The following is a 16,074-nucleotide window of genomic DNA, read 5'->3' as shown; positions in this document are numbered from 1 at the left end:
TTCAAGTTGACATGAGTGACCTGTTACTAGGAATTGCAGTAACCATTAAGTAATAGAGTTCATCATCATATCAAATTGATTTAAAAAGGCTTTTTTTTAAATTAGTAAAGCAGTTAATAATATACAGTATGTACAGTGAGTGTACAGACTGGGACAAATTGAGTGGGGTCTGAGTCATACATGGTGTCGGTATCCATTACATGTAATACATTATTAGGGGGCGGCATCTGAAAGTGCCGAGCCATATATAAGCCTGCCACCCCCGCAGGAATGATGGCACTGGATACAGTTCGAAGGACTTAAACGAGTTGGGAATTAGCTGCCACCTCCAACATGCCGTCCAAGCCTGCCCCAATCAAGAAGGCGGCTAAGAAAGAACCAGCCAAGAAAGAGGAGGCAAAGGCTCCAGAGCCGGCTCCTGAACCCACCCCGGAGCCCGCTCCCGTGGAGGCCCCCCCGGCTGAAGCTGCGCCTGCCCCAACCGAGGGAGAGGCCCCTGCTGCCGAGGGAGAGGCCCCTGCTGCCGAGGGAGAGGCTGCGCCACCTGGTAATTACCCGTGCACAGCAGTGTCTCAAACGGCCCACCTTTAATCATTTTTCTCGATGGCTGAACTTTTGATAAGTCGGTAACTCTTTAATTGATCCAATGGTAACTTTTTAGACACATGCACTTCTGAGGGGTCAGTGTGAACTGTTCAAATGTTTACTTTTGCCCTTCTGCAGAAACATAATGACGCTAACTTGCATGTTGCATGTTTTACAAGCCGATAATCCTAAAAGTCACAGTGCATTATGAAACGTTTGTTGTAGGAATGTATGTTGACAGTGCATGTTTATCGACTAAAATGCGTTTTTCTATAATCTACAACACTTAAATTCGTCTTGTTGAACACTGATTTTGAAATCTAGCGCCAACATCAATGCTCCCACTGACTTGACTCACAGTCACACAGAGGAGTATGTGTTCATTTTTATTTGAATCGTTTAACTCCATGCTGGAAATGCACACTCAGTGTTGTCTTCTACCATAAAAATGAGTGCACTAACCCTTAATATCAGCTGCCACTCCTGCTTTTGAGGAATTGCCAGCTGCCTCCACTGATGATGGTAAATTAAAGGACTTCACTTGTTCATTAGTGCTTTAGCAACTACTCTAAGTGACTTCTTGATAAAACTTTCTGCAGTGCTTAGTCTCAAAACATGTTCCACCTTCCTCAATGCATTAATTGATAATATATAACACTTAATAATAACTACTTTGAGTGCAGCGATACAGGAGGCTGCACCAGCAGCAGTCTCTGCTGGTATTAATCCAACCTGCAAAAATAGAAAACGTGTTCCTCTTCACTCCTCTCTCTCCTTAACAACTGAGATGATTTTGTCATTTGAGACTAACTGGATGGAAATTCTCCATGTGATAGCATTGTTAATCCTTTGAATTCCCAGCAAAGGGGACAGAGAGCTGTGAGATGCATAGCTGGATTATATTTGATGCTGTTGCTCTGCTCATTATATGCTGCCAACAATAATACAAATACCTGTTTAACATCAGCTGAAGCTGCTGAGGCACCTGTACCAGAAGAGCCTAAACCACCTACGCCCCCACCACCCAAAGGTAACCTTTTCATGAAAGCGAAAACTTTATTTAAAAACCTATTTCATTGTTTTTTGTCATTTGCTTTGTGCTTATTACAACATTAAAATAGGAAAATGTATTCCAACATACTATAAGCTTTGTCTTTAAAATTCATTCATGTAATAATTGTATTTTATGTGGCATCTGCAGAGCCCACAAGCGCTCCTGTGGATCTCTTTGTTGAGGATAAGAACGATACTTCGGTCACTATCATTTGGAGCCAGCCAGAGAACATTGGGGCTTCAGGTCTAGATGGGTACACCATTGAAGTCTGCAAGGATGGAAGTAAGCCCAGCTCTTCTCTGAACCACGTGCATCATATAGCAGCATGTCCACGAAAGGGGTCAGATAGTGGTATTAATATACCCTGACAGAAATGTCAGCTGACCTTTGAATTACTTTTTCAGCTGCAGATTTTAGGGTTTCACAACGTGCATCTTTAATTGCATCATAGTTTTTCATTTTTATTTTTTCAAAATATAGTCAGGAAATTCTTATTCTTTTCTGTTTTAAAGTGTGTCAGGCACATCAGCAGCAGCTGTTCCTGAAGTGTCAGCCGCAGAGTTATATCACGAGCTACCTAACTTCTCCCTACAAGGAAAGAGGCATTTCAGGAGCCGCTGCAGTCTTGCTGGATGTTCTGCATTTAGACTTACAGCACTAAGCTAATGTCAGCAGCAATACAGTGCAGGCTTGATTTAGCAGACCCGCACAGCAATTTAATGAATATGAACGCTGCAAAAAAGGAGTGCTCACTGTCCTGCATTTTTCTTAGTGCCTGATAATTTGTATAAATTCACTCAAAATCAAACTCACTCTTTCTACATTTTGCATATTGGGCAGACTCTTCCTTTGAAAAACAACAGCTTTTTAAACTCATTCATCATTGTGTGTAATTTTTCTCATCCAGCTGAGGATTGGAAAGCAGTTAATGAAGAACTGCAGAAGTCTTCCCGCTTTGTTATCAAGAACCAAACCACTGGTGACCGCCTGAAGATCCGAGTGGTTGCTGTGAACGAAGGTGGCCGCAGTCCTCCCGTTAGCCTCCCTGAGCCTGTGTTGGTGAAGGAGGTCGCTGGTAAGAAGTGTTTCCAATAGAGAACATAATCTGAACATTTTCTATAAGGGAATTTTACCTCTTGGAAAACCAATTATTTACAAGATAAACTAAAGGGTACTAAATCCTGAATTAACAATACTATTTAATATATTGTCCATACTATTTATGTATTTAATACCATAAACTAATTGTTTTACAATTAATCAACCATAAAAGCTGTAAAAAATCATTCCAAAATCAGGCCATTCTATACTCTTATTTCCCAATTTTTACATCAGTGCTGTTTAATAAATCCACTAGATAAACAGACGTTCTACATCATATATATGAAATTAAACTTTCTCCCAGGTGCTAAATGATTAAATTTAGTGTTTTAAGAGGACAGTGCGTACCATCTGAAACAGATATAGCCTAAAGTTTATCACGAGAAAGGGGAGTTGCAAAGTGCAGGAGTCAAAGCTAAGAAGCTCAGCAATGTTTTTCCTCTCAGCTGTCCATGTCCTGTTGGCACATGCCTGCAATGTTGCATTTTAAAACTGTGGTGTTCTCTCTTGTTTCCACTTTAAGTTGAAACCCCGACCGAGCTGGCAACAGTGTGATAATTACACACTTGATAAGTGGACGGTTTTACTGTTGCTGCACACCTTACAGTGTTAATCATAGACAGTATATGTATCTGAGCTGAATTGCTGTGAAAGATGATTGGACCCTGAGGGCTTTATAAGGAGGAGCTGCATGACTCTGGGTCCCCTCACAAATCATCGTTATGTGTAATGGAGAGTCAAACAGGGAGGGAAGGCAACTTGATCCCAGCTGAACTGGCAGTCTTTCAGTAGTCACATTAACCATCGTGTTCACCATAGCGGGTGGCCTCCATATAGAATCAACTTATGAATGGTTTCCTACAAAATTACCACAAAGCTTTAGAAAATAACTGGGATGTCTGTGCTGTTAACACAGACTTTTCTATGGAGGGTTTGGCATTGCTTCGTGATCCCTGCCAGGATTCACGCTGAGGGGAATGTCAGGCTCCCTTCTCTAAGATCGATGGTGTCAAGTGATCTGACTGCAAGCATTTAGGGAAGGGTTAAGAGCAGAGAGGGGGTGGATGGGAAATTCCAGCGTGTCCTGACTCAGAGTAGAGAGGGGGTGGATGGTATCCTTCTAACCTCTCAGATGACACCTAAATCTCATGACACCGCTGGAGATTCACTGTTTATCTTGAAACATGCCATGGACTTTACAGCACAAATCTTTATTAAGGTTAATCCTCTCCACATGAAGTGATAAGACACCTAACATGCAGTGTATACTTTCTAATACCTTAGCTTACCCTCTTTTTGATTTTTTTTTTTTATACAGTTAACAGTTTACATCCCATTTAATGTTTACTCATCATTTGCTTTTAGGAGTGTCCAGATGAGTGTCTGCTTATCTCATCTGCGATTTTAATGCATTCTGATGTGAGTGGGGGTAACCGAATCTCCAAATCATGCGTCATGAGAAGCGATATACTGACTAAAGTACGCCTGCTTTATTTAGAGACCTGACAAATGTTGCTGGGCTGCACTCAGCAGGTGTTGCTTCTCTGCAAATCACTTTTACAAACAAGCTACAGCAGGACACTTCCAAGTGTTTAACCATCTGAAACATTTCTGTTTTTCATTCACTGATTGTCAGCTTTCAGTTACATCGCACAAAAGAGACTACACAGCAAGGAACTAAACAACAAGTGTAGATCAATTTTTGTGAATACGATAATAAATAAAGCAACAATTAAGGCATTCATATCAACTTTATGTTAATTTGATTTATATTGATTTTGGCATGAAAACATACAAATGTAATGTTTATAAAATTACATGTTCATAGGTCTCAGTTTCTTTCATATGCAACTTCATGTGTATGCCATATTAATAAAGATGCATATATATGAATTTACATGCCTGTACACTCAAATACTATCTTGCTTAAGTACTCTCCTATGTTGTAATGCACTAAATAGATCGAAAGACTCTATATAACTCCTAATCGCTCCCTCACTTACTTACTCAAGATCCTGTTGAGACTTTTCAAAACAAACTGAATCACGTGAAAGAGCAGATTGTTTACGGATGAGAAGTGAAAAAGAGCCGCCAGGTGCTAAAAAATAAACCTTAGACTCAAACGTTAGAACAGGCTTTTCCCCGCAGCACGCCGTGTAATAAATACTCACAAAGAAAACGGCGGCCGTTACAACTTATGTCTAAAAATGTATAGTTTCATGCATCTGTTAAAACACTCGACTCCAGCTACACGACGCGCAGCTGGAAACACTTCCCGCAAGTCGAGCTGCCCGAGATTCACAGAATTTACAGAAAATGTTACATTTTTGTGATTTATATCGTTATCGGGACGATAGAATTCTTATATCGGGATATGAGATTTTGGTCATATCGCACAGCCCTACAGTCAACTATACAAACTCATCAAGAATAAATAAAAAAATATCACAGCTAGTGTAAATAACAATAAACCATTTTAAAAATGACTCTCTTGCTTGACAGAGACTGCAATATATTTTTCACACAACATAATGCAGGCAGCACGAGGATGTGGTGGTTAGAACTGTTATCTCTCAGCAAGAAGGTTCTGGGTTTCAATCTAGTGGGTGGGACCTTTGCGTGTCCTCTCTGAGTGTCCTGGCATCCTTCCATAGTCCAAAGCCAAGCATGTTAGTTTGAATAGTGATTCTAATATGTCTTTAGGTGTGACCTGTCCAGGGTGTATCCCTCCTTTCACCCTATAACAGCTGGGTTAGGCTCCAGCTCAACTGTGGCACTGAATTGTATAAGCGGAAGAAAATGAATCAAACAGATGGATGAATGGACAATGCGATGTTAAATAATGGTTCCCATTGAGAGTAAAACAAATGATAAATAATGATATCAGGCTAGTGTATAGGGCGACAGTACCTTATGATTCACAAGTCACTATCCTATGACTGAGCCTTGTTCTTGGTTTCTCTGTTCAATAAGGACAGATCATTAGAAGGAATTGAACGTGATTTATTGATCTACAGAATTCAATTATGCTATTCGCGATTAGACTGATGACTTAACACAAGAGAATGAAATTCCAGCGGTGATGGCATTAGGCCACAATCCTAGATGTTGGTGGTGGTGAAGATAAGATGGAAACTTGGATGGAGTGACTTGCGTGAGGCGGAGATGGGGTGGAGGTGGGTTCCAAAAGAGAGAAGGAATGATTTACACTAAGCAAGTTGGAGGGGTCCTGCATACATATATCTTGCAAACAGCATACGAAAGAAAATAATTCAAATAACCATTAATTATTTTCCTCATTGATTTCCTCTCCAGATCGTCCCAAGGTCCGTCTACCTCGTTTTCTTAGGCAGAGATATGTCGCTAATGTTGGAGACAAGATCAATCTGACCATCCCCTTCACAGTAAGATTGGAAGATTTCTGTGCATCGCTCCATGGGTAATAAATAACACACTGGAATTCACTGTCTGTTTGCTTCTTCTCTCAGGGAAAACCCAAACCTGTGGTCACCTGGACAAAGAACGGGCAGCCCCTTGACACAAAGAGGGTGAACATTCGCAGTACCGAAAGAGACAGCATCCTGTTCATCCGTGCGTCTGAGAGAGAGGACTCTGGAGTGTACGAGATGTGTGTGAAGGTGGATGACTTTGAGGACAAGGCTCAAATTACCCTTCAAATTGTTGGTGAGTAAATTTCTGATACTGTGTGAGATGCCTTTAAAACTGTCCTATTTGATACTCAACCCATGCCTGTTTGTTCGCAGAGCTGCCAGGGCCTCCTGCCACTGTAAAGATTGTGGATACCTGGGGTTTCAATGTTGCTCTGGAGTGGACTGCACCCAAAGACAATGGAAACACAGAGATCACGGGTTACACAGTGCAGAAAGCGGACAAAAAAACTGGAGTAAGTATTCTGTACCAAAGGGCCGCTTGTTTTCAGGTCATAACAGCTAACTCATTCTGATGATTAATAGTCGCATTCCACTGATAAATTACATACCGCATGTCCTGAATCCCCAATACGTCTGCTAATAATCCATCATGTCTGTGTGTGTGTGTGTGTGTGTTTAAAGGACTGGTACACTGTGTTGGAGCATTACAACAGACTGAATGCCACCATCTCAGACCTCATCATGGGCAACACCTACAAGTTCAGAGTGTTTGGTGAAAACAAGTGTGGAATGAGTGAGAGTGCTGCTGTTACAAAAGAAGAGGCCAAGATCTTGAAGACAGGTACTTTTTTAAAAAAGAGCTATAAGGCATTAGAAGGAAGATATCAGAAATGTTTTAATTTATTCATTCATTCAGCAGTGGATCCTGCCTTAAATTTGAAATTGTTGGCATCTGCCATCAGTAAGTCTTTTTTAAATTTAAACTAAATTTAAATGAGAGCAGGGACAGTTTTTTGTAATCATCATCATCATCATTGTTTATTTATATAGCACTTTAAAAACACACAAGGCTGACCAAAGTGCTGAACAATAGAAACATAATACATACCATACGAATAATAAATACGATAAAATAATAAACATAGCGAAAACAATAAAATACAAGTCAGTCAACCACTGAGTCAAAAGCCAGTGAATAAAAATGCGTTTTCAATCTGGATTTAAAAACCAGCACTGATGTCGATTGCCTAATGTGAAGAGGAAGATTATTCCAAAGCTTAGGAGCCACGATAGAGAACGCTCGGTCTCCTCTCAGTTTCAGCTGTGATTTGGGGACTGAGAGCAACAGCTGCTCAGCTGACCGGAGCGAACGAGTGGGGACATAGGGCTTCAGCAAATCAGACAGATACGCAGGTGCCAGACCATTTAAAGATTTAAAAACCAATAAAAGAACTTTAAAATGAATCCTAAATTCAATTGGAAGCCAGTGCAGGGAGGCCAGGGCCGGAGTAATGTGCTCAAATTTCCTTTTACCAGATAAAAACCGTGCCGCAGCATTCTGTACTAGTTGCAGGCGTGTCAGAGTGCCCAGTCCAACCCCTATTAAAAGGGAGTTGCAATAATCCAAGCGTGAGGTTATAAAAGCGTGGATAACAGTCTCCAAATCAGACCTTGAAAGAAAAGGTTTAACCTTCGACAGACGCCTGAGTTGATAGAATGACGATTTCACCACCCCATTCACGTGGCCATCAAAGGTAAGTGCAGAGTCGATTTTTAACCCAAGATTGGTAATCGAGCTCTTCAGGTGAGGGGTCAGAGCAGCAAGGTCAACATCAGGGATATCAGAGGAACGATTTGGGCCAAACAGAATTGCTTCCGTTTTACGTTCATTAGAATAGAACTAAATGAATCAAAAATTCACTTCTGTAGCGTGAAGTGTGGTTGAAATCCCTGACAGCTAATCAGGGGACCAATAAACATTAAACTATTTGATTACTATTAAGAAAATGTATCACCCACTAGTACAGTATACTGTAATCCCTTTAATCTTAATCTTAAATGCAACAAGAACAGCTGGATTTCCATTTCCTTTATTGGGAGGAAATCAATTACAGGAACCGCAGACAATCCAGACAGTTTAAAATAAAAGATCTTGTGCAGACTGAATGCTCCACTTCTGAAATCTTTTTTTTTTTTTTTTTTTGTGTCCCGTTTGGATCTTTAGCCATCAGAATTGTTGTCTTAAGGCCAAGAAAGATGCCAAGCGGATTTATTTTACCAAGTGGATCATCATGGCCTTGCCATATTGGTCCATTTGATTGACCTTTATTATAATTATGAATTTATTTTATTTTCAGTCGCTACAAACGGGACAGACATGACTGGGGGATAGGACAGGGAGAAAGAATGAAAGAAAGAGAGGGAGAGAAAGAAAACCAAAGGGGAGAAGAGACGGTGAGAAGGGGGGGAAGAAAGAAAAAAAACAAAAAAAACCCCCAAAAACAAACAAAAACACCTGGATCACCTGTATGGAGAAAAAAAAACAGAAGAGAAAGCAAACAACAAAGAGCAACATAATAAAAAAAACAGCACCATCACAATAAACTTGCTAGCAGTAGATAACAGTAGATACTAAATAATAAACGATATTGTTCAGCACGCAAGATAGACAGCGCACAATGTGCTTTGAGGCAGCAGCCAAGAAAGCTGTAGTCCGCGTCTGTGAACACCCGTGTGCACACCTGTGTGCATACCTGTGTGGATCAGCATGCTTGTATTCCAAAGGTTTCTCCATGTAACGATCTGCTAGGGCGTGTGGGGAGCCATAGCCCCGTCCACCAGGGTATGAAGCAGGTATGGAGGAGATCCAGGCCCCAGATATCCAGAGGCCCCAGAGTACAAGGACCCGAGGAGGACCACCAAAGGGGGGGGAACCGTGCTACCCTCCTGGGAAGAGCTGAGTAGAGCCCCAAAGGAGAGGTCACCCCGCAGCTATGGAGCAGAGGCCAGAGGGGGTTGCAGTGGCACTTCTGAAATCTTTGACAATTTTTGCATTTCTATAAAGGACAGTTCTGGAGCCAGAAATGAACATTTTGATTTGTTTTACAATAAAAACTAAAAAACAAAATCGATTTAGCTTGCTAAAAATTTGTATGACTTAAAATGGCTTTTGACCCCGTTAGTCACATTTCTTTCCCCGGACAACCTGGTCAGGATTTGTTTTTTCTCACATGTGGCACAAAACAGGAGACAGCCCACATTAGATGTGTTTCCACTAATAGAAACACATCTGTTATGTGATCCCTGGATAAAGTGTGATGCACAACGCAATATACACAACAGCAAATTGTTTTTCTGACATTTCACTGGATAATTACCTCTATTTTTCTTATGAGCGGACAGTCAGACATCACACTGACTTTTCACTCAGAAACAGGTTAGAAACCATTTGATGTGCGATATGACTGCATCAGACAGTTTTGTTCTCCATCACCTATGTGAGGGGATGTATAGAAAAGGCCATGGCTGCAATTCATGTTTCAAATTTTTTTCATTCTACATATTTTGTGTTTTCCTCTATTTTCAGGCATTGACTACAAGCCTCCTGACTACAAGGAACGTGACTTCAGTGAGGCACCCAAGTTTACCACATCCCTGGCTGACCGGGCCACTACTGTTGGCTATAGCACCAAGCTGCTCTGCTCCGTCAGGGGATCCCCAAAAGTATAGTAACATCTCTCTCTATTTGCACTCTATTAGCACTTCAACAGCACCAATTGTAAGCTCTTGTTGGTCTCAAGACAACAGTAGTGTGCTTTTTAATTTCAGTTCAGTCTACAGTCATTAACTTGATGGACCAAGTTACTGCTTGTAAGATAGATCACAGAGATCAATTGAAGCTTTTTTTTTTATAAAACTTGCTTGATGAATCCACGTGAATTGTATTTACATTCTTGTAATTCTCTAATTCAGTTCATATATTCATAATATATGAACCGCTGTCTTAAGGTGCTTTATACTGTGAGGTGGAGAGTGAACATCAGTGATCAGTCTCCTCTGCTTGCTTAAATACTTTTTAATACGTTTTTCTTCTCCCACTAAATATCACATTTTAAAAGGACAAGCGAAATAAAAATGCTCTATGTCAACACCTCAATCCAAATATCTACTACAGACAGGTGTGAAAGCTATTTTATTGGCTACTTTCTGGTTGCAGTTTTGTTTGCAAATTATCGCCATATAAAAGTGTGGGGACGTACCCTTCTATTAAATTCTTCATACAGACTCTTACAGAAAGAAAGAAACATCACAATAATCGCAAGTAATGCTAAAAGGATAATAACTAGGTAAGAATCTTCGAAGTGCTGATCTCATGTAAAACCACACCCCAAATGTCCACCCGGGTTCATCATACTTCAGCACTGTAATTCACATGTATTATTAGCTGTTATTAACAAAATACAGAAGTTGAAGAATGTTTGCTTTGCTTAGATAATCGCTACATATGTAGAACCTCCGACACAGTTCTGGTCTTTAAAATATTAAAGTCTAAATGTGCATGCAGATTTGATTTTACCAGAGGTGCAAACTAGCTAGACTGTTCCATAGGCACCTTCTTCCTTAAACATACGAAAGCTGCACCCATTAGCTCATTAGCTCACTGTCTCAGTCCCTTACCTCTTCTTTCATGTCTGCAATCCACTAGGTCACCAACAGGATGTAGGATAAATGGTACTAAGCACAATACGATGCAAAGAGGCCACCAGATATTTATTATCTTTTAATGCCACTAAACTCCCAAGCTGTGTGTGTACGTTGTTTCTGCTTCAGTCCCAAAGCCACAAATATGTCAACAATACTTCTGTTCATAGTCTTTGCAAGGTGTTTTGCTCTTTACATCCAGTTATACTGTATGAATCGGTTTTTCTACAGCCCAAGATTGTGTGGATGAAAAACCAGATGATTATTGGAGATGACCCCAAGTTCAGGCAGATCTGTGTCCAGGGTATCTGCTCCCTGGAGATCCGAAAGCCTGGCAACTTTGACGGAGGTGTGTACTCCTGCAGAGCCAAGAATGATCACGGAGAGGCAACTGTCAGCTGCAAGCTGGAGGTCAAACGTAAGTCAGGATCTTAAAGCTGTACTAAAATCCGAGGTCTTTTGGATATGTGTAAAAACTCTATTTCAGCTGTAGGACTTGCTTTGCCAGTACCCAGTATCCTGAATATCACGTGTCTTTGTTATACAGAGCCAGTGATTGCAGATGCCGACAAGAAATAAGCTGACATCGTGACGCTCACAGGTGAGAAATCTGATTTATTTATTTTTTATACTTTGACACTTTATTTGCTCTCAGAATATCAGTACACCAAGTATACAACTTTGTCACAACACTTTTAACAGAACGGTAATATTTCGGGGTTAGCTTTGATTGTAGTGCTGTTGTAGCTGGACATTTGTGTCAAAACAATTAAATAAGATCCATTGGATAGGTTGATCTATGTGTGTCTTCACCAGCTGCCTAAATGACTTGGTGTCCATACTTGGAGAGAACTAAACTTGGAAAACATGGCCACTGCCACTGAAATGCTCCAATCAGTAGCACCCATAAATTAAAACTGTAATGACTCCCCATGCACTCAGTTTGGAGACTTAATCACATTTCATCAACTCAGCAGAAGTAGCTGCAGTAGCTTCCTTCAGGAGCATTTTATTTGTAGGTCACTTCTTAACACTTAAACAGTACAACACATTAAAAAAATACAAGAAAATTATTTATGTGTGCTTTGTTTCAAATCACTGCTGTTTTTGCAGCTTAATTTATTCCTTAGCATATGTTTTTGCTATTTGTTCAACTGATCCAATCCCAAATTAGACTCAGAAGGAAAGGGGCCTTTGCAGTCTCAGGTGCCTGACAGTGTTTCTAAAATGGTCATCCACACTGATAAAAAAAAAACTTTTGTAGTTTAAATAATGTCTTTGTTTCCCTGCAGGAAGGTGCTGGATTCCTGGAAGAACATGTATATATGGCTGGTGACCACACTGCCTAATGGATGTAGACTGATCTATCGCCAAGCGCTAACAAATATTATGATGAACAATGAATTATGATGAAAAATAATTACAATTAAATATTAAATATCATCAGTATCGCTACAACTGCATTTTTAAGTCCATATCCTTGCCCACAATCAGCTTTTTCCCCAACAACAAAGTCTATTGTAACTAAATTATGAATTTGTCAGACACTGTTCTTTCCTATTTTATCATCTAACACCAAGAATTTTGCAGGATGGATCTTCTGTTCCTCGTAGGAGAACTACATGTAACATCAATGAGTTTATACCAATAAACTATTTAATTTCTGGTTTTATTTTTTCAATACATTGTTTTCTGTAAATTGTAACCACTGCCATGTAATGGCTTCTATTGTGTACAGCAGTTTAAATAAAAACTTAATATTGTGCTATGATAATCTGTAAAAGCTCTATGGAGGGAAAAAATAAAGCAGGGATCATACATGGAGTACACTTATGGTGTTATATATTTATATAGATTGCAATTGTTTACGTTGATAAAACAAGCTATGCTTGCTGAGGTTTTTAGAATATAGTAACACTTCATTTTTTAGGCCTGTTGGTACTGATTTACTTTATTTACTAATTAAGTGTGCTACTAATTTGAGCAAAAATAAAGAATTCAGTTGCTCCAAATACAAATAATGGATTCCATGTAATTGTACACAAAGTCTTTGAGCAGGTTAGGTAAGCCAAACACATTTAAAAATGCTGTTTTTAAAATTCAATACTACCTGAAAGATAAATACAGGTTTAAACTCAGTTTTGAAATTCATATTTTCTTTATAATTTTTTTCCATATCCACACATTTATCTAATACCTTTCCCTTTCAATGCCAATACTGCTACTGAGTATATGAGGCTTCTGGATGAAGTCCAGTAAGAAACTGGAGACAGCAGTGTTGTTCATGTGACTCTTACAGACCCAAAAGTACTACAGCATGCCAGAACGTCCGTAATAATAATACCAGTGTATAATACTGAACTTGTAACTATTTGGTCTTGAAGTCATTGGCATAGTGATACAGTACCAGGCAGGATGCCAGAGATATCCAGGTTACAGAGACGCATGGGTTCACACACAGGCTGACAAAATTAGCCCTAGTGCTCCATCTCCCATGGGTTATTTTAGGGATCAGTAGCTCAGCTGGCAAAATGTGCTTTTAAGTCACAGTAGCCAACTGATATAAAAATTTTTAAAAGGAATGGATAAATAAAACTATTCTGGTGGCAAAGTAATAAAAAAGGGAAAAGTGTTCAAAACCTACATCTTAATGAGTGACCCAGCTAAAAAAGAAAAGTCAGCTTTATTCAGATTATTTGAGTGTGGCGCCCTCTAGTGTTTCAATTAAGTAATGACATCTAGAGGAACTAGAAATAAAAGGATAGACTGTCAAATGAAAACTATATCCATAAGTCACAATAAAACCCGCAAACATGACTTTTAGAGGTCAACAAAGATCAACACAGTCAAGTGTAATTTATATGTCTTTAAATAGATAGGCTCCATTGTTTCCTGACATTTTAAGGTACTTGCTTAATTTGCATAGTGCAGCTTTAACCTGTGGGCTATGAGCCATAATGGGTCTCAAGCCTACTTCTAGCTGTTCCCTGGATGCTGACATGCCGCAATAGGGTCATGGAGCAAGAGACTTCCTGTCTAATTTAGATCCTGCACTGAAAAGGTTTCCAGCTCCCAATGAAAGGCGTCATTATATCACAGATGGACTGTGTAAAAACATGCATTAAATAATATATTATATCCACCAAAAAATATATTAATAGTAGAGTGAGGATTACGGGTTTTTCTTCTACTTTGAGATCAAAACATTGCTGTAAGGCAAAAAATATATACTGCAGATATCCAGAAATTCTGTTAAAAAATTGTTAATGTAGTTTTTGGATATATTCCAAATAGCAGAAAGAACTCCCTAGAAGAAAGAGGTCCGTGGACGGCAGCCATCTGTCTCAAACAGTTACTCTGAGTGAGTGGAGGGAGCATTGAGGGAAACCACAAGGAAAAGCACTGGATATGTTGGTGAGGCCAGCAACTGCAGACCAAAAATGTGTGGTTACAAAGATACCTGTAGAAAGGTAGCAGGGAGACGTTTGGTTCAAAGCACAGCTGTTCATCCTCATAGTGCAGCTAACATCATTGTATTCTTTGTCTCGTTTCACTATTACATCTTCATTTTATATGTGAGCCTCATTAGACTCCCTGCTTCACCTTTATGAAACCAGACCTTCACAGCTGCTTCAGGCACATATTCTGCCTCTAATCTCCATGTTGAATTACCACCTTTCATCTATTCCAATTTATTGCTATAACGTTCAGCAGGAGGCAATCACCAAATATCTTCTGGCTGAATAATTGGATTCTATCAAAACTTTTTTTTCTCCATCATCCTCCCCTCTGATCAAGAATAGGAGCAAATCAGCACAGCAGAATGTAAAGTTCATAAAAAACCTGGATGCTTCAGTGATGCAGCATCTGTGACACATCTTGCGGTGTTGCTCTAATTGTGGGTAATGCGCCGAGCACTGCCCGGTCACTGCTACAGGATGTCAAGGGTAACGCCAAAGGCAACGAAATGGTGCGTCGCTCTTGAAGGGTAGCCTGACTGCCATTTGCTGCAGAGTTTTGGCTATGGTCCCAGAAGGTTTAATAAGCGTAATGGTGAAACTGGCCGTCACAACAGTGTCCTGTCGTTGCTTTTCATTAACAAATGTTGCACCAGTAAATCAGCTGGATAGACTGTCTGAGCACACTTTTCATTTGCCAAAGATTTAGGCTGTTAAGGAGGAATGAGAAGTGGATACTGTTATGCGCAAACAAACACATTCCTCCTCATTTCTTTTAAACATTTACAGGTACTGTTTGGGGAAATTGGTGCTTCTGGAAATTGTGTATTTTTATGCTTCTCCCCGACCACACAGTACGTGGATTTTTCTGGAGGAAACTGCAGAGGAAGGCTGTCCAGCTACCATATTTCAAATTAAGATGGCAGAATGAGATTTCATTTAGTCAGTTTCATTCTTTAAAAACCAAGATACTAAATAAATATGTGAAAAGTAAAAAAAAGAAAACAAAAACAAAAAAACAGCCGTCTTAAAGCTTATGGTATATCACAAAACCTTAAAGAGATGGCCAGTAGACAAGTATACAGTAATATGCTGTCAAACCAAACTAGACATTTCTCTGCTGGCATCCTGCTGCATTAAAGCTCTACATATATCACCTTGACTCACTGACCTTTGCACTTTTTGTTGTTGAATACTATCTCCCATGTGAATGACACAGTTATGTGTCTCATCCTACTTTCTAAATTATTTACCAGTTACATGTTGGGTGCTTCTGTAGAGTGGGTGAACTACTTTGCCATTTCTGCTTCACATTAACTGCTTCAGAAAAAAAACAACAAACTTCCCATCTGTGTTCTGCTTGCCTCTATACTGCAGCAAAAACAGCCCAAGTCACTCCCCCTCTCCCATCCTCTCTCTCCCTTTCACCTCCTCCCCCTTTTCCTCTATCCTCTCCGCTCACACCTCACTGCACTCAGGTCCCCATACAGTTCCTGCAGCAGGGAGGTACAGCACCTTAAATCGAGCTCTGTTTTGAGAGGCACTGCAGACTGCTGGTTTCCACGTTCACCCTTCTTTTCATCACTCATCGATCCCCCTGTTTTTATACTCCCTCCTGCTCCTCTCTTTGTCCCCCCCTTTCTGGTTTTCCTCCTGCGTCTAATTCTCAAAGCTCAGCAGTCCCTGTCTGCTTGTACTGAGGGAAAAAGTGATAGAGTGAGGAAGAAAAGAGGAGGAGCACAGCTATTAGTGTGCCAAAGAAAATCTAGACCCCTCCCTATCC

At 40.0% G+C, this 16,074-nt stretch overlaps 1 protein-coding gene across 1 annotated transcript; it reads left to right on the top strand.

Moving 5' to 3' along the window:
- Window positions 1–266: 266 nt before the first annotated feature.
- mybphb (myosin binding protein Hb) lies at window positions 267–12,657 on the top strand. The gene is made up of 12 exons (XM_086293344.1): window positions 267–547; window positions 1,553–1,615; window positions 1,787–1,921; window positions 2,547–2,714; window positions 6,056–6,144; window positions 6,229–6,424; window positions 6,505–6,644; window positions 6,814–6,973; window positions 9,719–9,855; window positions 11,065–11,251; window positions 11,381–11,434; window positions 12,126–12,657. The coding sequence occupies exons 1-11, from the start codon at window positions 334–336 to the stop codon at window positions 11,410–11,412; spliced, it is 1,521 nt and encodes a 506-aa protein (XP_086149470.1). The 5' UTR covers window positions 267–333; the 3' UTR covers window positions 11,413–11,434; window positions 12,126–12,657.
- The last annotated feature ends 3,417 nt before the right edge of the window (window positions 12,658–16,074 follow it).

Source organism: Aulonocara sp. 'chitande type north' Nkhata Bay, linkage group LG5, assembly GCF_057382095.1.
Source record: "Aulonocara sp. 'chitande type north' Nkhata Bay isolate Kocher_YH1m ecotype deep benthic linkage group LG5, A_spYH_male_GT1.1, whole genome shotgun sequence".
Classification (NCBI taxonomy): domain Eukaryota; kingdom Metazoa; phylum Chordata; class Actinopteri; order Cichliformes; family Cichlidae; genus Aulonocara; species Aulonocara sp. 'chitande type north' Nkhata Bay.
The sequence above is the reverse complement of the archived record's forward strand: the minus strand, read 5'-3'. Positions and strand labels throughout refer to the sequence as shown.